Raw genomic sequence first — 23,767 nt, forward strand, 5'->3', positions numbered from 1 at the left:
GGCGCTATGTAGAGCGAATATCTTGCACCCCCCTTATATAACCACAGGACATGTCTTAAATTTCCGATAGATAGGGGAGCATCTAAAATCCATACCACCAAATATGATGGCCAGCATTGACCATAGACTGAATAGGGAAGAGGCATGTGTATGACACCCAATTATTCTACTGTAGTCTACAGGAGCCATAGTATCTAAAGAATGCAGTCACCTGAAATGGGCATTAAAGTGGTTTTTTGAGTATAAACTTTTTTTTTTAAATGGACGGCCATGCCATGAATTAATGAAAGAATGAGTACTTACCGCTCTTCTACTCCCAGGAAGAAGCATAACTACTCTGGTAAATCTCCTGCTGTAAGTGCTTGCTGGAAGTCAGGTGACCATTCTGAACTCCTAGCATCATGGTACCCAGGATGTTGAGTGCTGATGCCAGAAGAATGGGAGATGACGCTGCGGCCTCTGATTGGCTGCAGCAGGTACCTTACTACTGGCCAGCGCTGACAGCAGGAGATTCACTGCAACTGCTTCCCTGGGGGAGAAGAGAGGTAAGTACATATTCTTTTTGTTATGTTATAGCAGCCATTTAAAAAAAGTTCATACTTGGACAACCCCTTCAAGAGACCACTGTTCTTACCCCCTACCTATTCTTTGAACATGTCATAAGTGTCTGAGAGGGAAATATACATTAAACATCAGTAAAAGCCGGAATAAGTTGGCGCCATACAAAAAACAAGTCCCTTTCCCCCCCCTAAAAGCCGTCTGGTAACATTCTTCTCTTCATACTGGACAACCACGAACATTTTCAATAAGAACCAATATATTGTATCCTGGGAAGTGACAACGAATTAAAGCGATCCATCGTTTGCTTTCACATCACATTAGCTAAATAAATTAGTATATAGATGAAAACCAATGTGGGAGGGTCACAACTGAGAAATTGGTCCAGTATAAACAATAACATGGACTATACATCACCGATTGCCTACAAAATGCCAACCCTCTAAATATCTGGATAACCACCATTTCTGACCCTTTGAGGGCACTGGTGGTCACAGAATGGTCTATCTTCTATATAGTAGACTGCCTCGTGAATGTTTAGGTTGCATCAAGTAGCTTTAAGATGAAAAAACATAGAAAATAAGGAAAAATATGGTTCATTGTGCACAATGCAGAGAGGTTCTTTAAAGAACTTGCTTCAGAAAAGGCCCATATATTTTGCCTTCTAGATTGGTCCTGTCATAATATCTAAAATTATTACCATTTAGCATGCTCGAACTACTTGTCTTTCATCTTCCATCTCTCATTGTATTTAATGACCATAAATGTTTTAATAATGAACTATATCAATCTAGAACTAATCACTCCCGCGAATTCTCTGTCATCTATTGTCAGTCATTGTTCTGGTTGTAGCTGAGCCAATTGTTGATGTGCCAATGATTGACAGTCTTTTATACAATCCGGTTATGCTTTAGTACTCATCCCTATGTACTTTAAAGCTATAGAATACACCTATACAACACTTAATGCCCACATTCATACAGGTTTTTTATGTAAGAAACCAATTTCAAGGATACATTTGGCTAATTTGTGCAGTTTTAAAGGGGTTGCACCATGTTTGAAAGTTATACCCGATCCTATCATTTTTAATGGATACGATACATATACTTGGAATAATGTGGATGTTGAGTTTACGTACAGATGCAGCACTTTAAAAGTTAAATTTTGTGCCCACGCTATTTGCATAGTCCGACAGCCAATGACTGTGAATGGCTATGCAAACAGTGTAATGCGCCAAACGATAGTTGGCGAACGCTACATCTGTAACATATTTTTAAAGCATATTACAACAGCTTTTGATCACTTATAAGGGTTGTACAATGTTTGAATGTGGTAACTTTCTGACCGCTGTGACCCCCACCAATATCAAGAATGAGGGTCTGGTGCAGTAGTTGTCACACATGCTCACAGCGGCTCCGTTAACTTCCGGGGAATCAGCTATCTCCGAAGGTCCCACTGAAATGAATAGAGTGGCAGTGTTTTATGTGTGACCATGTGCTGGAGTCCCATTCTTTGGAATGGAGGCTGTCACAGCGATCGGACCCCCGCTGATCTGAAAGCCTACCCCTAACTTGTGGATAGAGGATAACTTTCAAACACAGTGCAACCCATATAAGTGGTCAAAATCTGTCCATCAATAAAATATATAGCATTAACTCAACATTTACATTATTCCAAGTATTACAGTATCAAGTTAAGCAGATATTAAAGTGGTTTTCAGGGCATCTACTACTGATGACCTACCCTCAGGATAGGTCATCAATAGTTGATCGGCTGAGGTCCGCTGCTTGGGATCCTCACCAATCGTCTGATTCCCTGGCCTACTGCAGTGTAGCTGAGCCGGATGTCTGCATTGAGGTTGGAGCCGAAAGTGTAATAGAAGACATCACTCCCACAGAAATCAATGGGAGCAATGCTTTCTATTACATTTCTAACTCCTAATCCAATGCAGACGTCCAGCTCAGCTGCACTGACAGCAGGTCACAGGATCAGATGATCTTGAGGGATGTCAGACCTCCGCCAATCAAATATTGATAGCCCGCCATGATAGGTCATCAACAGTAAATCCCTGTAAAATGTTTTTAATCAGAATTTATTCCATATGTGCAGCACTTTTCATTTTTGTGTATCACAGTTTGCATTTAACCGCATCTCGTTACCACTGAAATACCATTTGAGATACAATAACCATGATCCAAAGGGCTAACAAGGTTAATTCGTTTTTGAGTTCTAACAGAAATAATTAATCCCCTTTTTGAAAAGTGGTCTCTAACATATAGCTCTGCAGTTGTTGCAAACCTACAACTCCCAACATGCCCATACAGTATCTGGCCTCTGGTAGAGCCATAGGCTGGAGCCACTATGTGTAGACTTGGAAGCCTCTTAGATTTCTCCAATTCCTTTGATTGTGCGGTGATCAATACTAAATTCCATAGACATTAACAGAAAGCAACCCAAATAGGTAGGACCCAGTAGCAATGCTCTAGGCATCTGGGATTTGACCAAACATGACATACAAAACAGCTTACTATGAAACCAATGGGATACAAGACAACCCTTTGCTCAGAGGTACAATGAGGATATTGTGGCTTTGACACTCAATGATTTTGAAGTCCAAACAAACAATGTAGAAGAAAAGTCAATGACATGAATTTCTTCACAGAACATTCGATGGTGACAACAGAATTGACCAGAAAAAAAGAAATAATGTGGGATATATACATTCAGCAGAGATCCTATAGACGAGTCTTACCTTTTTCACTCACACTCTCACTTTCAATCTCCACATCGTCACAACTCGTGTATTCAGGAGTAGAGGCCAACTCTTCCTCGGAACTGCTCAATGATATCTGGCGTGTTTTACCTCCCTTTTTGGTTTTATGAGGCTTAGGTGGTGGCGGCCGGACTGATTCAGACTGGTCTGAACTGAGCGAATCGTTCCTTAGCATGGTTTCCATTTTTTCCCTTTTGGTTTTCCTTACTGCAGAACTTGGATCCAAGTGGTGTTGCTTTCGCAAAGAATCTGTGCGTCTTAAATCTGGCCTATCGTTAGGAATGGGGCTCCTTCTAGGTGTTGGGGGACTATGATTTGAATTCCTTTGCCGACCAGGACTTGGTCCCTGCACATCTCTAGTTCTTTCTATAGAATAAGAGCGTTGGCTCTCCATGGCTGCTCTGCGCTCAGATGCAGACCTTTGTCTTGACGGCCGATCCAGCCTTAGCATAGACATACGAGATTCTTCTAACTCAGTATGAGCTAAAGATACATCACTATGTCTTCTTTCATGACGAGCTCGGGACACTTCTGCATGAATGCGCATTTGCTCCTCGTAAGGTTGGGGTTTAACTGGATACCTAGCCAAATTAGGATCGCTTCTATACCTGGCTTGATATTCTTCCTCTCTTCTTTGTCTTTCATATTCATCCCTGTCCTGAATGTCCTCTTCATCTACTGAATACTCATTGGAACGCCGCCGACTTCTCCTGTAATCGTCATGTTCTGGTTCTTCATAGAGCTGAGGCCCACGTGGCGATCGCCTCTCAGAAAAATCTGAAGGTGATCTAGGCATGGCGCTATCTGTTGTAACATACTGTGAATGTTCCCCTATATCGTCGTCGTAGCGGCGATTCTGATCTCTGGATATTGACGGGCTTCTTTTCCTGTAATACAGATCAAAATAAAACTTAATCAATGGAGAAACAAGTAGTAACATTATCATAATGCTATAACTTTACAGATATTTATATATATTGCTAAAGATGTATTACAGACATTAAAAATATGCATTTAGTGTTTCCAATTTTTTTGGAGGTCTCGAAGTAAAAGGTTTACTACATACATAAACATACATTGTAAATTCTACAGCTGATATTGCAACTGAATAGTAGGTGAGAAATAGACATTAGGAACAAGGTGTAGGTGGAGTACCAGATCAGCTATGGCACCATATATACAAATACATCAAGTTCATACAAACATCACTTGTTCCAATGCGTTGGTGTTCGCAACGCTATGGAGTTAGTGTAAGATTTTGGGGGTGGAAGCTCCATTACGGTGTAACATTAATTGTATCGCTTTTCAATGTTGCTTATGGGGCCAAAGATCACCAGAGTCCCCTGTGCCAGTCATTGCACGGATGCCTCCACCCTGTGCCAGTCACTACACTGGTTGCCCGTCTACTATAGAATACAATTTTATACTGATCACTCTCATCCATAAAGCTCTCCACAGTGCTGCACCGCCCTATATCTCTTCCATCTCTGTCTGCCATGTGTTCTGTGTTCTGCTAATGATCTTAGACTAAGACGAACTGTCAAAAACACGTAATTCTAATATGGTTTTCTTTCTGGAATCCGTTCACCATGCAGTATAAGTAAAATGATATCCTTATTCTACAGGTCACTGTGGTTGTGGCAATACCAAATTATATTACTTTTTTTTTACTACTTTTGCACAAGAAAAGCATTTTTCATACAATTTTTTTCCTTGTATTGCCAGGAAAGGAAGACTAGCTTAAAACGCTAACAAAGATCTTAGGTTTGAGCAGTAATGGTGGAAACAATCCACAAGTTGCATGAACATACCAGGCATATTTATATTCAGGAGAATTAGAGGATTAGGATATGTGGTACATGGGGTGTAAAGTATAGCTAAACTTTCAAAAAAGTGACATATCAGAAGTATTGAGGTACTGAGACTACTACGAATCACTAAAATAAAGGGGCTTAAACTGTGCCTGAATAGATTTTGGCTCCCATCAGAGCAGGGTATGGACTCAATTTAAAGCTAACGAGTCCTTACACGCATGGCAGATGTCAGGGGAAAGGATTAATTTGGATTTCAAGATGCCTGGGCAGCTTATTCTCCTCCATAGCCAGACATAGCTACCTGTGCAGTCACACAGGACGCTGGGCACCGGCTTATAGGGGGGCACCAGGCAGATATATGCTGGGGACTATCACTCCCTTAGGTCCACCCAGGTCCTCCTGATTCTGGCTCCTCCCTATGATGTTCCAAGATGCAGCTGTAAGCTCATCAGCACTCCTGCAACACAATCACTTAGTTCTGATACTGTATTTGTTATGAGCTAGGTTCTGGTGCTGTATTTATTATTACCATTGGTTGGTTTTAAACACAGAACCACAGCGCTACAAAGCAACCATGCCAACCACTTAGCCACCATATAATAATAATCTTAATAATAATAATATTTATTTGTATAGCGCCAACATATTCTGCAACACTTCAAAGTATGGGGGAATACAAACAAGACAAGTACATGTAGAATACACGTATTTAGAGAGACTGGGTGGGGTTGGTTCAGGAGGTACAGGGGCAGGAGATGAGGCACAGTGAAGTACAAATCAGTACAAAAATCACATGCAGTATTTAATTATTAGAAAAACAGAACGGGGGGGGGGGAGTGATAAGGATGTACAAGGGAAGGCAAAGTGGAAGGTGTGGGAAGCCATAAGGAAGGGCAGGGGGCATGTTGTGGGGGTGGGGCATTAGATCAGGAAATTTAGTATGCCTCCCTGAAAAGGTTCGTTTTTAAGGTGCGTCTGAAGTTCCGTGCGGCGGGGACTGTCCGGATATTTTGGGGTAGTGCGTTACAGAGGACCAGTGCTGCTCTGGAGAGGTCCTAGAGGCGAGGAGCAAATTAGAGGGGCATTTAATTTCAATGTGCTGGCTGATTGGAGTGTGCGGGCTGGGTGGTGTATGGACAGAAGGGAGGCGATGTATGGTGGCACGGTGCCACGCGGAGCTGTGTGGGTGATGAGTTTGAATTCAGTTCTGTAGTAGATGGGTAGCCAGTGCAGCGACTAGCATAGTGCGGAGGCGTCCAAGAAGTGGCTGGATAAGAAAATTAATCTAGCTCCCGCATTTAGAATGGATTGGATAGTGGAGAGTCTGGTGCAGGGAAGGCCAATGAGCAGCGAGTTACAGGAGTCGGGAATGGATGAGGGCGACTACTAGTGTCTTTAACATGTCCATTGTGAGAAATGGCCGAGGTTGCAGGTGGCATGTTCGGGCCAGGGATTGGATGTGGGGGGGGAGGGGTGAAGGAGAGGTCTGAGACCAGTGTGACCCCCCCCCCCCAAGACAGTGGGCATGCTGTTTAGGGGTTATTATGATGCCAGACACTGGAATGGAGATGTTGGGGGAGGTCGGTTGGAAGGCGGAAAGACGAGAAGGTCAGTTTTAGAGAGGTTCCGTTTGAGAAAAAGGAAGGACATAGTATTAGAGACAGCGGACAGTCAGTGATATTTTGGAAGAATGGTTCAGAGATGTTGCGGGAAGAGGTGTATAACTGGGTGTCATCAGCATAAAGCTGGTATTGGAGGCCAAATTTACTGATAGTTTGTCCGATTAGGCTGTGTAGATAAAGAGGAGACCAAGGGCCGAGCCCTGGGGGACCTCAAGAGCAAGGGGGAGTGGAGAGGAGATGGAGCCAGTGAAGGAGACCCTGAAAGAGCAGTCAGAGAAGTAGAAGGAGAACCAGGAAAGAGCAGTGTCCTTTCGGCTGACAAATTTAAGCATAGTGAGGAGAAGGTCATGGTCAACTGTGTGAAATACAGCGGGGAGGTCGAGGAGGATTAGTAGGAAGTAGTCACCCCGCGACTTCAGTGTCATCAGGTCATTTGACACTTTTGTGAGGGCGGTTTCGGTTGAGCTTGTATGGTGGAAGCCGGACTGGAGAGGGTGGAGAAGAGTTATCGGAGAGAAAGCGTGTGAGGAGGGAAAAGAGCTGGAGTTCTAGTAGTTTTGAGATGAAGGGGAGGTTTGAGACGGTTTGGTAATTGGCAGCTTTGTCGGGTCAAGGGCCAGTTTGTTTTTTTTAGCAGAGGGGAAATGATGGAATGTTTTTAATAAGGAGTGGAAAATGCCAGAGGTCAGGGAGAGGTTGAGGATGGTGGTGAGCTGGGTAATGACAACCGGAGAAAAGGACTGGAGCAGGTTTGAGGTAAGAGGGTCTCTAGCACAGGTGGTGGGATGAGCAATGGAGAGCAGTCTAGAGACATTAGTTTTATGGTAGTAAAGATAGTAAGGGAGTGATGGATGCAGTGCTGGAGAGACTGGGCATGCTGTGCAGTTTTCGGGGATTCCTTTTCAGATGTTTTTGAATTTTTTTCTTTGAAATGGGCGGCTAGCTCTCCAGCACCGAGATCCATCACAGGGGCCTGTTCTTTGGGGATGAGAAGAAAGTGGAATGTATCAAAGTCATTTGAGGTTGTGAAATAGTGAGGAGACGAGTGAGGTGAAATAAGTTTGTTTGGCATGGTGGAGGGTGAGGTTGTAGGTTTTGAGCATAAATTTGAAGTGGAGGAAGTCTGCGGACTTTGACTTTCTCCACAGCCATTAAGAATACTTAGAGCACATTTGGGGCATGAGCCAAGGTTTCCATGATCTGCGAGGATGGCTCGGGTCACAGGGGGTGCCTTTTCATTCAGGCCACATCTGAGAGTAGTGGAGTAGTGTTTGGCAGCCAGATTTTGGTAAAAAAGGAGAGGGACTTTGTTCCTATATGACAAAGTCTGCACTATAAGTGACACTTGGTAGTTGGGAGCTAGATTTTGCAGTGGAGCTCAGAAGCTTCCTGCTATACGCCTGCAAGTATAAACATAAGAATTATCTAAAAAAAAAAAAAAAGGAAAGAGGTTACGTCTAACCAAATCTATATAAAAAAAATAATTCTAATATTTTGTCCGAATTATAGGCGGCCTTATAATATAAATATAACATTATATGCACGTGGAAGGGTAAGCGCTAACAAGCATTTGTACGTTCACCTTTAACATAAGCCAAATCACAATAGACTAAATCATAAAGTTAAATAAATTGTTTCTCCTGTAAGTCGGCTGCAATCATTTATAGACAATGTTCTTTCTATGAGCCTGGATCCAAAACCTTGAAGTGTCCAGAATGAGGTATGAATTGACAGCCATTGCCCTGCCTGTCAGGTTTAATTGATTAGTTTGAGAAGACAGTTTTTAAGGCATTTGATCTATGTTACAAGAGTCAAGACTAATTTAAGGTTTGGTAGATGAGAAAAGTAGTAGACGGCATATTTCAGATTAAGTGCACGGCTAATATTTTATTCCTTTCTGAATAGCTGGAAGCTCTAAGTGACCTCTATAAATGTGGGCTCTTGGCTGGTCTGGCATTTCGTCCTATACTATGCTAGATGTATATTGTAGGGCAAATCTATGCTGTGCAGCTCCAGTCAATATCGCGATTTCTTCATTGCATGCATCTATTTAGAATTGTCATTTATGTTGGCACCATAATAAAAAGTTGTCAAGGGAAACTATTCATGACCAAGTAAGGCTCTCCTCACACTAGTGTCATGGCTTCCTTTCATATTGAAATCATGGAACATATAGCAGATTCAAAAAAATCCAATGGACTTAGAATGGAGTCCATAAGGGTTCAACAGATTTTGGGTATGTTTTAGTGGAAAAATCAGATCAAAATTGGACAGAACTAAAGTGTATAATTTTAAATGGTTCTATTTGCACTAGTGATTTTTTTGAGTTCAAAAGGTTTTTATTGAAAATTTTTTTTAACACAACTATACATGCATATTTGCAGGCTCATTTCGATATCAACTCAACTGTTCTTGAATTCTGCAAGCCCAATAAAGGCCTTTTGGCTGCATAGTTGAACAAAAAAAGAAAAGAAAAAAGTATAAACAAAATTACACAAACACCTTATGGAACAATTACACAACTAAAGGCACAACAAAGACACTAGACAAAAATCACATTACGGGGTGAATGTGATTGACAGAAAAATTTAGGGGGAGGAGGTGGAATAGAGGGGGAAGGGAGAGAGGGGGGAAAAGGTTGGGGCAACAGGGTGGACCCCTCAAGAGGACCGTGCCCAGGCTGAACCACACCGGGGTCTTCATTGACCCCTCTCAGAACTGTCCGGTTAACACCCAGCTCTTGAATCTCTTTGAGGATCGGAAGGAGATCCATTTCTGCCACGTTTCGCGGAACTCCTCCTGGACACCACTCTCTCCGGCCCTCATCTCGTCAAAGCGCATAAGCGCATTCATCTCTTTCGCCCACATTGCTCTCGATGGAGATATTGAGGACTTCCAAAGTCTAGGAATAAGGGAGATGGGCAATAGCTGTCCTGGGGCGGAGAGCTCTAGCTAGCCAGCTCCCACACTTATCCCCGTATTCAAAGGCATTCCTGCGTAACCTATTTCTAAAGGCCAGGGATCTTTGGTCGAGGACTCCCAGAATCTGTTGTCTCAGGGTTGATATTTTCACTTTAAGTGAGTCCCTCTGGGATCTTTTGTTAGCTACCTCCTTTGCCTGCAAGTTCAGTAAAAGTTTTTCTAAGTTCGCTGTATTCTCTCTTTTGAGCTTAGCCCTGTGCATGATCAAGACACCCATGATGACGCATTTTAATGCCTCCCACTGAGTAGGGGCTCTCGTGGGGTCCAAGTGATGAACTTCAACAAATTCGGCTATCACCTTTTTAATGTCTATTTGGCAAATGTGATCTTTTAGCAGATTGTCGCTGAGTTTCGAGGAGAGGATCCCAGGGCGACCAAACCATCCGGCGATCTCGCCAAACACCGGAGCATGATCAGACCAGATGAAGTCACCCAAGGAGCATCTCTGGGAGCAATCCAACAGGCTCTGTGAGACTAGAAGGAGGTCAATCCTGGTGTACGAGTTGTGCGCCAAAGAATGGGACGCGTAGTCCCTAATCCCCGGGTGAAGGATCCTGCATAAATCCACCAAATGTAGAGTATTTAGGATTTTTTTAAGAGAATGTAGTGCTGATCAGGGGACAGAGGTCCTACCTGAAGACTCATCGAGCTCCGGATATAGCACCAGGTTCAGGTCTCCATTCAGGATGATCTTGGACCCCCCTGCGAAATCAGCCAACGTCTAGTATTTATTTATTTATTTTTAATGTGAAGAACAGTCCGAAAACGTTTACAGCATGTCCTATTTTGTAGCGATTTTCAAACTAAAATCGCCCATTTATGTCTATCGGTGTGTTTTCAAGAAAAGGGTTGAACTCATTTGATGCGATTACAATCCATTTTTACTGCAAGTAATCATGGTATGGTAAGCTTAAAAAAGAAAGTGCAGAAACACATGTAAATATCGAATGCAAAATAGAGGAAAATCATGTCAATCACAGAAATGCATAAAAATCATGTGAACATCACAAAAACATCTGTCCGCTTTTTCAGGACCTAAACGCCCATGTGAATACCCTTAACATGTTAAATGTACGTTGATAAAATATAAACCTACAAAAATTCAAACCTAGAGCCACACTAGATCTTTTGTGACATTACACTAGTACAGGGCTGGTGGCCTAAATGGTTCCTAAATGTTACAGTACTTTGAGCATGGCCGGTCTTAGCTATGTGAAATTCATGGTCACACAGGGTGCCAATGACCAACTTGTTCAATCATATATGAAGAAACTGGCAGCATATCAGGGTGATGGGAGAATAAAAAGCATCAATTTTTCTGCATCCTGATATGCTGCCAGTTTCTTCATATATGATGGGACTTTACATGGAGGCATTGATTTGAGGCTCCTTACTGGCAATTGCATGGAGGTCTGACCCTTGATAGGGTATAATACTTTTGCTGTTGGTACATCCTTTATGCTCTATAGTGACCAACTTGTTGTGGGTGCAAAGGTTGGTGACTGGCACCCTCTAGGGTAGATGTAGCTTGGGGGTGATCTCCCCCATTACATCAACCCAGTAAGATGACCTACATCCTCCTCCTGGCTCTGTCTTCTACCCTCTGATGTTCTCAGGCGCCACTGGTGGCCCTAGAACATAATCTCTTAGCTCTGCTACTATATTTATGTTATGAGCTTGGTTTTGGTGCTTTATTTGTTATGCGTTTGGCTATGGTATTATATCTATGTACTGAGGTTGGTAAGTAATATATTTATGTTATGAGTTTAGTTCTGAGGTTATATTTGTTATGAGCTTCATTTCTGATATTACATCTGTGTATTGAGCTTGGTTCTGATGTTGTATTTATTTATGTTCTGAGATTAGTTATGGTGCTGTATTTAAATTATGACCTTTGTTCTGATATTGCATCTGTGTACTGAGATTGGTTCTAATGCTGTGTTTATGTTCTGAGATTAGTTTTGGCACTGTATCTGTGTTACAAGCTAGGTTCTGGTGCCATATTTATGTTATGAGCTTGGTTCTGGTACAGTATTTATTCACTGAGCTGTTCTGGTGTGGTTGAGCAGCCCTGCCCTTAAATGTTAGCTCTAGGTTATCAGATTTTACAACCAAATGAATGGATCTGAGTGGGCTAAGACTCAGATCCATTCATGCAGAATAGACAAAGGTCCATAACTACATTCACACAATCCAAATGAGAAGCTGGAAGTACTCTTGGTTCTGCTGAGATTCAAAGGCTTGTGCCAAGTTTAAACTTATATTTTATCCACAGACGTCTTCAGTGAGGGTCAAAGTAGGGCCCACACCAATCATGACACTGCCCCACCATATGAATGGAGTGGTGGTGTTCCCCAACTCCAGTCCCTATGGACCCCAACAGGTCATGTTTTCAGGTTTTCCTCAGTGTTACACGGGTGATGTAATTATTGTCTGTGCCTCAGACATTGCCACAGGTGTTCTTACTATAGGATGTCCTGAAAACATGACCTGTTTGTGTTCCCGGAGGACTGCAGTTGGGGACCTCTGCTCTAGAATGCATGCTGTCACTCCATTCATTTCTTTAGAATTGCTGGAAATAGCGGAGCACTGAACTCTGCTCTATTCAGCAGTCCCATAGTTCTGAATGGAGTAGCAGTGGACATGTGTGACCCCTGCTCTTCTGATCAGTGGGGGTCCTAGTGTTCAAACATGTTGAAAATGTTAAAACATAGCACTGCTGTAATTTTGAAAACTTGACACCACCCCTTAAGTACAATTCCATTTGTTAGTAATATTTCACAAACTGAACAATGCGTATGTCTTGTTTTACATTTGTGTTACACATTGTTACGTTTGCTCATCTATAGTAATATTTATATTGGGGTCAATATCCCAGGCCAATTACTGGAGAGGGGTTAGTATTTTTGGCATCTTCAGACTAAGACTGCCTTGTGATCAGGGGCCCACTTCCTAAAGAACAGGGCTTTCTTCTAAAAGTGACTCTCTGGTTTTCAGACAAAATTCTGTCCCGGGAATAGAAGTTGAGGGGGTATGTTATCTCCAGTTGTTCTCTGCTGGCTCTCTGATCCTCCAATTTTGGGTCCTGTTTTTGGCAATCCAAGATGGCTGCTATAATCTTCAGACTACCTAATCTGCATAGTGCATAGGTAATTCTATAGACTACCAGTTCACTATACCTGCCACTCCAGAGCTCTTCACATGATCAGTGCTGGCCAATTAGAGAGCAGAGCGCCGTGTGCCTTAGATAGTTAGAAAATTGTAGTGGCCATCTTGGATGACCAAAAAGAAGACCCTTAACCAAAGGATTGGACAGAAGGCAGAGATGAACAACTCCAGTTGATATACTCCCCCTCCATCTCCTACAGAACTTTGTCCTGGTACTGGAGGGTCACTTTAAACATAGCATTGCGCTAGACCTGCGGTATCAGAACCAAGCCACTGATCCATACAACTGGATGGCTAGAAATCTTATTACTGTCTTTCCCGTAGTCTCTAAAACATGAAAGCAATCAATTCTAAGAACTTCCAGAGTAGAGAGAATTGTCTGCAGTGCCGGGCTGCCCATTTCAAGGTGAGAGCAGGAGAAATTATCCTCCTCTCCTTTTTCCCTAGATATTCCTATTGACATCCATGCTTGTCTGAAGAGCTTACCTTCATGAAATCTCCTGCAGTATAAGCCACGGTTGACGGCAAGCCAGATAAGTGTTCATTTGCACCAATGTTCTGTCTATGTAAGATGACAGAATTTCTCTGCTATTTGTTTCATTCCTCAAGACTCCGAGCACTGCTTGTCTAAGGACCGGGGTGAGGTAAATGAAAATGTGCAGAATCACTCTCATGCTTCAGTAAACCTTATAAGCTGAATTGTGAAAAGCGCTTGTTGAGAAGAATGTGTGTTGGTGTTTCACAGAACCATTACTTAAGAAGCTGCTGACACTACTGAATAATGACTTGAAATTAATGGAGAGCCTGAAGGATGACCTATCAAAGTGCAGCTCAGAACAAAGCTAGTTTTTCCATAGTCCTCACCATGCCGCTCCATTGTAATTACTGCGCTAGCACATCAAACATTTGTGTAGAACTTGTTCTCCGTGATAATTGGTTTTCATTCTATATGTTTAGGGATTTTTTAGGCCGTACATTATACAAACGGCAATTATAGATCTCATCCACGATTAGAAAAAAAGTGCTCTGTCTAGCGGCGTATGCATACTATATAAGGTGTATAGTGACATGATGGTCTATAGAGTATATTCATGTCTGGCGTTAGCTATATGTGACACCTGCAGTCACACAGAGTAATGGCAGCCAACCTGTAGGGGAGGAGGCAACAGCGGGTCAGGCAGAATGCCATCGGTTCTGGTACTGTATTTATGTTATAAACTTGGTTCTGGTGCTGTATTTGTTATCAGCTTGGTTCTGATGCTTTATTTATTTACTAAGGTTGATTTGTGTTGTATTAATGTTATGAGCTTGGTTCTAGAGCTGTATATATATATATGTATTGAGTTTAGTTCTGGTGCTGTATTTATGTTATGAGCTTGGTTCTGGTGCTGTATTTATGTTATGAGGTTGGTTATGCTGCTATATTTGTTATGAGCTTAGTTCTGGTGCTGTATTTATGTACTAATTTTGGTTGTGGCACTATATTCACTGAGCTTGGTTTTGATACTGCATTTATTTGCTAAGCTTGATAATTATTCACTAAACTTGGTTATGGAACTAAATTAATTTACTGAGCTGTCATGATTTGGGTATGGTACTATCCTGCTGCTTGACAAGTAGAATATAGGTAGACTGTTCATTAATGCTATATATTACACAAAGGTATACAAGTTTAAGAACCCACAAGGAAAGCAGTGGAATATCAATATAGTTCCGCTTTCTTAGGCCACCTACACATGGAAGGATTTGCATTGCAGGATCCGAAACGGGCGTCCGCCTCTGGGTTCCGCAGCAAATACCATTCACAAGCGATTTCCGCTCGCAAAGGAAAAAACGCAGCTTGGTCCATTTTTTGTGCTATGTCCGTGAAGTCAATGGAAGCCATCCAACCTGCGGCCCTTTCACAATTACCATTGCGGAAAGGTCGCGGGACCCGCATCATCGCCTAGCGACTGCGCAAGAAAATCTGTATTGCGCATGTCCAATAGCGAGCCATCCGGACCATCTGCAGTACAAAAAAACAAGATGACTGACAGGTACGCAGGGTCGCCGGACTGGGTCAGAGCTGATTCCGCTGCAGGATTCCACATGCAAAATCCAACTCTGCCGTGTGCAGGCAGCCCCAAAACCTTGAATGACTAGAAACAATTGTGGCAAATTTGGACTGTATCTATTGTCTATGTATTTTTAATAGGTTTATGAGCGATGCAAAGAAAACCTGAGTGCATCCTATGGTGCTGTATTAAAGGCGTTGTTCAAGACTTTTACGATTGACCTAACTTTAGGATAGGTCATTAATAGTTGATTGACAGGGGTCCAATTCAGGAATTTTGCTGATCAGCTTATCCATCCCGCTGTCGGTGTCTGGACAGAGCTGGAAGCAGACAGTGCTGTCAACATTGCAGCTGCCTGAGTCAGTACTGCAGACACCGTGTCCCACTGAACTCAATGGAAGCAGTGCATGTGGTACCAACCTGCGCTGTTGAAAAATGGAAAGTTTTATCTATTTGCAATGTTGTCCATACTGCCCTGATGATCAGCTGATTGGCAGGGATCCTAAATAGCGGATCTCTGCAGATCAACTATTGATCATCTATCCGAAGGATAAGTCATCAATAGCAAAAGTCCTGGACAACCCCTTTAACCCTTTCCAATCCAATTTTGGATTCAGGGATTCCTAAAAGGCTTTCTCTTTTTGCTGTTATACAACGGGGCCATCTGCTGGCCAAAGCCAGTGTGTGTGCGCCAGAGAGTCTCCGACAGCGGAGTGCCTGGCAATAGACGGTAAGAATACCCTGTCGGACGTCTTCTGACATTGAAGCTTGTACAGCTCCAATCAGAATGTAGGAAGACATCAGACAGTGGATTGGAAAGGGTTAAGGCATTGCTTTTAGGCAAAAATGCCTTCACCATATAGTGACTGATGGAACATGGTACAATTTATAGAAAAAGGCTGAAAAAAAATTAAATAAATAGCATTCGTGCCTGAAATGTTGAGCAATTTGCAACATGTAGGGAGTAAATTTATCACTTTTTGCCACATTGTACTCCATTTTACCTTTCCATGCAAAACTCAAAAATACTGAGAAAAGGGGGTATGGGTTTAATTTTGTTGTAAAGTGTCTGGAAAAAAATGCAATTATTAGACATACGGAGGTACATTAAAAGTCTATGGATGTTGCGTTAGGTCATATATAGCCAGAGCTGGCCTTAAGTTAAGGTTAAATGGCACTCCATATGGAATTTCTTTAGCCTCCCAATCATAAGAAAAAAAAGGTGTGTGTGTGTGTGTGTGTGTGTGTGTATATATATATATATATATATATATATATATATTGTGTGTGATATATATATATATATATATATATATATTGTGTGTGATATATATATATATATATATATATATATATATATTGTGTGTGATATATATATATATATATATATATATATATATATATATATATATATATGTATATATTTATTAGTACTGATAGGCAGTCTACCTGTAGAAAGCAGGTCCACACCAGAACAGCTCATTGAATAAATACTGTACCAGAACCAACCTAATAACATAAATACAGCACCAGAACCAAGCTTATAACATAAATACAGCCCCAGAGCCAAGCTCAGTACCCAGAAGCAGTAGGACAACTATATGATTGCATTGCAGGGGTTCCAATGGGCTGACGAGGGGCGTAACTATAGAGGATGCAGGGGATGCGGTTGCACCCGGGCCCAGAAGCCTTAGGGGGCCCATAAGGCCTCTCTACTCCATATAGGGGGCCCAGTACTGTGAGTAAAGCATTATAGTTGGGGGCCCCGTTACAGATTTTGCATTGGGGCCCAGGAGCTTCAAGTTACGCCTCCGGGGCTGATAGTAGCGCTTCGGAACATCTGAGGAAAGAAGACAGAGCCAGGAGGAGGATGATTCATGTAACTCCACAGCCTGCTGCTGTACGGAGGAAAAATATCACCTGGCAAGGCAGACCTAAGGGGTTAATTACTCACAGACTACCTCACCTTGGTTCTCCACCCCAACACACACACAAGCTGGTGGTCACTGCGCTGTGCAGTCACATGGGTCATACATGGATAAGGCTGGCCATGCGTACAACTCAGAGGTCATAAAGATCCAAGCACACTTGTGTGTATGAGGCTTTAGGCAGGGTGGGTGGTGGACAGAAATCTTATAAGCCAAGGAATCATTGACTGGTGCATTTTCCAAATTAGGACATGAATTGTTGTGGGTAAGACAACTGATAAATGTTCCAAATTTACTGAATCTGTACAAAACGGGGCAAAATATTGGTGTCATGGTACGGCAGCCATTAGAGATAGCATAAGGAAGAAAAATGTGTGACATGCCTGACAAGTTGAGCCAAGTATATTGTGACCATCTGCCATGTGGATATATTCGGCCCAGTTTGTGCCAATGTCACCAACTCATAAATTCATACAGCACATCCTTCCACGACAGTATTCATATATCCCGCTATGATCATTATAAACCTGTTCAGGATATTTTAATTTTTTAGGCGAAACCGGGAAATATTTCCTCCTGACTCTTAGAACGTTTTCGTAGTATCACTCTTTGACATTCACACTTGCAGAATACCACTGTGTGCAATTTGAGTAACTGCAGTAATAAAACTATTCTTCTGTCACAAAGCCATATGTTTTATTTACTGCCTTCTATAGCACAAAATAAAGCATGTTTAGGAGCCAGAAGGAGATGGAAAATGTTATTCCAAGAAGACCCGCTTACCATCATATGTGGGGAGGTACCAAGATCAGAAGAACTGTCGCTAGGCACATGTGTACATGACCAGGGTATGCCAGACTCACCACCGGCATACTACCTCCCCCAAATAACCCCAATAAATAGACTGGACAGCGTCTTCCTTGGATATTTTGGCCACAGCAGCCATTTTATTAAATAACATTACAATTTGCAACTTTTTAAATTACGGAGAGGAGGCCCTTGGAGACACAACCAAAGCTAAGGGTCTGGTGCTTTATACATAAAACCGAACCTTGCCTCCAAGACTCCACTAGCTCCCCACCACTATGAGGCTAGAAAATCAAAAATTGATCAAAGCCATTCGGGATCCCTTCCCTGGCCTCAGTGTCATGCTGTATATCCCTCCATACCTCCCTTGCAGGTCGCCCCCTCCCCCCCCCCAAGGTCGTTGCCCTCAACGTGCAAGACTAAAATGTCCAGAGCCCTGTCCAGCTCAGCATAAGAGGTTACTTTGGGTAATACCCTTCCCCACATCATGCCCTGGATACCCATCCAACTAATAGCATCCCTCCATGAGATGCCCCATTGACGGCCTTCCGGTTGGATCTTCGCACGTTACGCTGCCCAGAAAACAAAAGAATGTTCAATAATCCAAACTAACTCTGGTTCTCTACCCGTTAAAACGAAAATCGCGACACCACCATGCATCCCAACAACCACCCTGTAACACTACAACCCCTCCTAGTTAACACCTCACTCCATACCACTAAACCACACCTTAGGCTGCACATACAGATGATACCGGTTTGACTCCCAACGCCCAATTTTTTGCACCACCGCAGTGCTCAAACCCCACTCAGCGTCCTCCATCGCCACCCCAATCCTAAATGAATGGGAGGAGTAGCCAACATCTTCAAGACCCAAGACACTCAAAGCTTTATTTAAAACTGCCCCAAACTGAAATTTTTATAGCAATGACCCATCCCCTTGTTGCAATAGTGGGCCCCGACACTCTGGAAACCCTCCATCAAACTGCCAAGACACATCACCGGACACATCTCTGCCCAACATGATCCTCTTCCAAGCTGATTCGTCTTGGATTGTTTCAACCAAATTTCCACCCTATCTTTTAAGACCGTCACGTTTGACCTCCACAAATCCACCCTCCCCCTACCTTTTTACTGGGAGACACCAACTCAGTGATCCGAAAAGCACCGAAAAAGGCTAAAGTGAAAGCCGACTGACATAAAAGCACCTCTAAACCAAAACATGGCAAACCTCCTCCAACACTTTACCCAACTGTCTCAAAATGGCAAGTGAAATTGGTCTCCTCCTATCCTTTACCCTTCTGCCTATCCTAAAACCCCTCAAGGCTTGTCTTACCACAAAGCTCTTTGTTACATCCCGCATTTCCCAATATTTGAAACCGAATGCCAGGCCTGCCATTACTCACTCAACCTTTGCCACCAACCAACCCGCACTGGAATGACTTCCTGTTTACTGTGATTGGAGGCGGGTGAACGATCCCTGGCCAGCTGCACCTCCATTCACTAGCGATGATCGTTCCTGTGTAAAAGTGTAGGAATTATCACTGGGATGCACGATTTGGGCATATGAACCCAACAGGTCATCCCATTTAAAAGAGCCCTTAGGCCACCTGCACACGGCAGAGACGGATTCCAGCTCTGAGCACGGCCGATAACCCTGCGTACCTGTATTTTTGCTTCTTTTTCTGTACTGTGGAGGGTCACGGCAAGCCACCATCGGTCTTGCGCAGTAGAGATTTTTTGTTTTCAAATGTTTGCTTTTCCCGCGCAGTTGCTAGGCGATAACGCGAAATCCGTGACCTATCCACAATATTAATTGTGGACTGGCTGTGGGTCGGAGAACTTCCATTGACTTCCATGGAAGCAGTCTGCACATAATCCATGTGAAAATGGAGCATGCTGTGATTTTTACTCCGCAAGCGGAAATTGCAATTGATTTCTGCTCATGTGCAGGACGAATTGATTTCCCATAGCGTGCTATGGACGGTATATACAGCAGATGCGCGGTGTGGACGCCCACTCCGGATTTGACAGCAAAAATCCACCCGTATGCAGGTGGCCTTAGTGAGAGGACTGCTGCAACACTTTCTCTACAGATCAGGAAGTGACAGACTAGTATTAGGCTCTGTGCTCAACACAAAAATGTAACTTTTATATAATAGGTTATTTTCTGATGACATATTCACCTATATACAGGTATATTTTCCTGTATAAAAATCAGTTTTTTTAAATATATTTAGGGTGCCGAATCCAAATAAGGCAACCAAAATTGTCTATCAGGCAAGATAATGACGTTCTAGAGGTCATAAGAAAGTAGGATATTCAGTATTGTAATAAATGAATTACTTGAAGGCGCTGTGGAATAAGTTGGCGCTATACAAATAAGATTTATTTTAACAAAATGTATTGTGCCAGTATAGTGACCATTTAATACTATGGGCCTCATTTAGCACAATTGTCTACCAGTACTTCCTTGAGAGATGCAGTGACTTCTCGGTGGAAAATGTTACCACGACATACGTGCAATTGAAAAATGGTATAAAGGAAAGTGGATGCCTGGGGCGATGCCGGCTGATAACTGCGGTAGTATTCCAAGGGAGGACAGAAAAGAAATAAGTGACTTCTGCCAACATTGCATCCAACTTCCCATATCTTCATGCCACTTATGGAAGTTCTTTGTTCTTCTACACCTGCTATCTGCTGATCTTATGTCCTGCTTATAACTCTGTTATACTATTCAGGATTTACGGTTTATGAACTATACTTAATTGCATTTATATCTACACTTCTTTATTCTACTGGTAAGGTTGTCTGTAAATCTGTTCCTGACAGTCAAAATCTGGGCAAAAAAATTGGAATCAGCGAACAAAACTCTGTAAGAAACACAAAACTTTTGTTCAGAAAAAAAACAAACATTTTCTTTGTCACACAGTGAAATCTGTGTTTGCTACACCTCAGCTGTATAGGAAATGAAAGCTGCGCTGTGATTGGTTGCTATGGGCAACAAAGACAGATTTCCTTTTACAGCTTTCATAAGAGTGTGGTACCAGGCTACTTTTCCATGACCCTCCCTGTATAACCTGCCAATCTGCCTTTGCGCTGAAGTCCTCCAGATCTCCACTGGTATATAGGCGCTCTTTTCAATATGGCCACCTCAATTTTCTGATTATCGGATGTCCACTATGCATTGATAGTGTCTTAGACTAACAATGCACTACACCTGCTCTCTGATTGGCTAGTGCTACTCACGTGACAGTGCTGGCCAATCCGAAAGCAGCATGAAGCACCTAAGACCAGGGCCTTTTTAAGACCCTAGTGGGCCCAATGCGTGGCTTATCACAAGGTGTGTTTTTACCTCAGTTATTCTAGGGGCTACAACTAGCAACTGTGCCCCAGTTGTGGCCCCAATACTGGAATCCAATCCAAGAATGGTAGAGTCGGAAGGGACCTCTAGGGTCATCTGGTCCAACCCCCTGCTCAGTGCAGGATTTAGTAGTAATAGTGCACTTAGTAGTGGCTTCAATAATACTATTGTCCAAAGTTGTTGCCCCACCAGTAATAGTACCCCTAGTAGTAACAGTGCCCTTAATAGTGCCCCAAATATTAATAGTGCCCCCAATAGAAAATGTCCATCCCTCAGTGGCCTCAATACTAATAGTGCCTCCAATATTGGCCCTAATATAGTAATAGTGCCCCCAGTAGTGATCCCAGTAGAAATACTGACTTAGTTAGTGGCCTCAATAGTAATACGACCCCCTCTGTGCCTTCCAGGCTCTGAACCTGCGGCCGTGCAGCAACCGCACAGCTTCTAGTATTTCACTCACCCTCTCTCTGTCTCTTTAGCTCTCATCTGGCTGCCATAATCAGAGCTGTGACCCCTGATAACTCCTCACGTCTGACATGTGAACAGGACATTCAGGCTGTAACATCTTGCATCTTTGTTAGCCATTAAAAGGTATCATATCTACAAGATTACTTGGTTTCTCGCTCTGAGAATAATCACACATTGCTCTAATGACTAACACGGTGCCAAACCATTTTTTTGTCAGGACATTCAGGACACAGACACTGGGAGGAAAGGTCAGAGGACATGGTTCTGATTATGGGGGGGCTGGACGGGAGCTAAAGAGACATAGAGAGGGTGATGGACATACTAGATGCTGTGGGGCTGCTGTTTGACGGGAGATGCTCTTAGCTGCCAATTTAGTTTTTACTAGTTGTATTAATGGCCAGTAAAATATAATACTGGCATTGGTCTTTGGACATAATTACGGGCAGATCAGTGGGTAACCAGCTGGGTGGCAACCCCAGGCCTGGTGCAGATACACTCTTTACCCTATGGTTAAAGCAGGCCAGCCTCAGACTACTGATGCACGGTGTGCACCCAGTAGTGACAGGTCAGGTGTGCCATCTCAGAAGAAAGGGGAGTAGCGAGAAAACTTTGCAAAGGGCGGATGGCAGATAATATTCCTCTCACCCTCTAGTCCTGGGACAAATTTTGTCCCCTTGACTGAAGGGTCCCTTTCAAATAATTATTACAATAAGTTGTGGCAAAAGATAAACTGTCCTCTGCCACATCTGTAGTTACAAATTCAGTAGCTGTAGAACATACAAAGTGTTTCTGCAACAATGCTATACGGGTCCATGCACACAGTCAACATTGTATGTTGGTGCACAAAGATTTCTGTATAAAGGGGTTGTAGTCCCATATGGTGCCTGCTTTTCTGCAGCCCATTTCCTACCAGGTACTCCCTTACCCCTTCTATCAAATAATTCCAAATATTGTCGCTGTCCCCCCTTACTATCATATTGCCCCACCATAACTGTACACTCACACTTTCAGGAAAATTGGTTTTTAAAGGCGTTCTCCAGGTTTTTTACTATTGATGACCTATGCTTAAGATAGGTCATCACTGGTTGATTGGCAGAGGTTCAACACTCGGGATCCAAACCAATCAGCTGATTCTCAAAACCACTTTCAGTACGGAGAAAGCTGGATGCAGATAGCGCTGTCCCTATTGCAGTGGCCCAGTCTCGTACAACGTGCATAGCTCCCATTTATTTCAATGTGGTATCAAATCAGTCCGCTACAATGTTGACATAGCTATCTGCTTCCAGCACTGTCCACACTGACAGTAGGCCAAGAAATCAACTGACTGGCGGAGATCCTGAAGACAGATTATCAATAGTAAAAGTCTTGGACATAGTTTTGTTTTTTTTTGTTAATCGTTGCTTTACTACCCTGAACTCTGTACTTAGTGTATGAAGCATTGATGTATGATTTTTCTTTTTGGTCATATTATAACGTGCATTAAGACAAAACGTTCAATAAAAAAAAATTCCAATATAAAGTAAATCACTAAGAAAAACATCATAGATATTAGGAGTAAACAGAAATACACCCAATCTACCGACACATTAAATGAGACAAACAACAATAATTTAATTAACAAACATAATAGAGGGAAATGAAACGATAAAAAGGTCTAAAAAAATATGATGGCAGTAATGAAGAAGAATCAGAGCTGGTTATAGTAGCGTTAAGAACTGAACTAAATAAATATTTTAATACCATAAAGGGTTCCATTAAATTGAGACTCGTCAGTTTAATGACTTTACGCAGTCTTTATACTAGATCCCTTTCCTTTCCTAATTAAAGATTATTTAAAGAGAAACAATTCTAAGTGAAACTTAAAGGTTTCTAGAATTTAATTAACATTCGTTTTAAGCCTTAAAAATTGGAGAACCTTTAAAAAAAAAAAAATGTTGCGGGGTTAAAAATGGGAAGAAAAATTAGGAATTTAATTAACTTGGTCCTATGTTCTCAGTATATTGAAGAATAGAATATACAGAATACCTCCGCCTAGAGGTATGACTTGAAATTCTTAAAGCAAAATATTAATAGGGCAACTATCTCCAAGTTGTAAAGTACTGTAGAATATGTTGGCACTATAGAAAACAAGAGTATTACTAATTTATAATACGAATATCGTCTGATCTGGTAGAAGGACTTTTGAACTCCTGTAGCTGTGCCTATAGTACCAAACCAGGCCACTGCAAGG

At 42.4% G+C, this 23,767-nt stretch overlaps 1 protein-coding gene across 3 annotated transcripts in view; it reads right to left on the minus strand.

Moving 5' to 3' along the window:
- The window catches only part of RIMS2 (regulating synaptic membrane exocytosis 2), a 690,919-nt gene that overhangs the window by 323,629 nt on the left and 343,523 nt on the right, over positions 1-23,767 (minus strand). For all 3 annotated transcript variants that reach the window (XM_066578097.1, XM_066578099.1, XM_066578100.1), the window contains one exon: positions 3,311-4,218. In XM_066578097.1, coding sequence (XP_066434194.1) covers positions 3,311-4,218 — 908 coding nt within the window. The remainder of the gene's footprint in view (positions 1-3,310; positions 4,219-23,767) is intronic.

This window comes from Eleutherodactylus coqui, chromosome 9, assembly GCF_035609145.1.
Source record: "Eleutherodactylus coqui strain aEleCoq1 chromosome 9, aEleCoq1.hap1, whole genome shotgun sequence".
Lineage (NCBI taxonomy): Eukaryota > Metazoa > Chordata > Amphibia > Anura > Eleutherodactylidae > Eleutherodactylus > Eleutherodactylus coqui.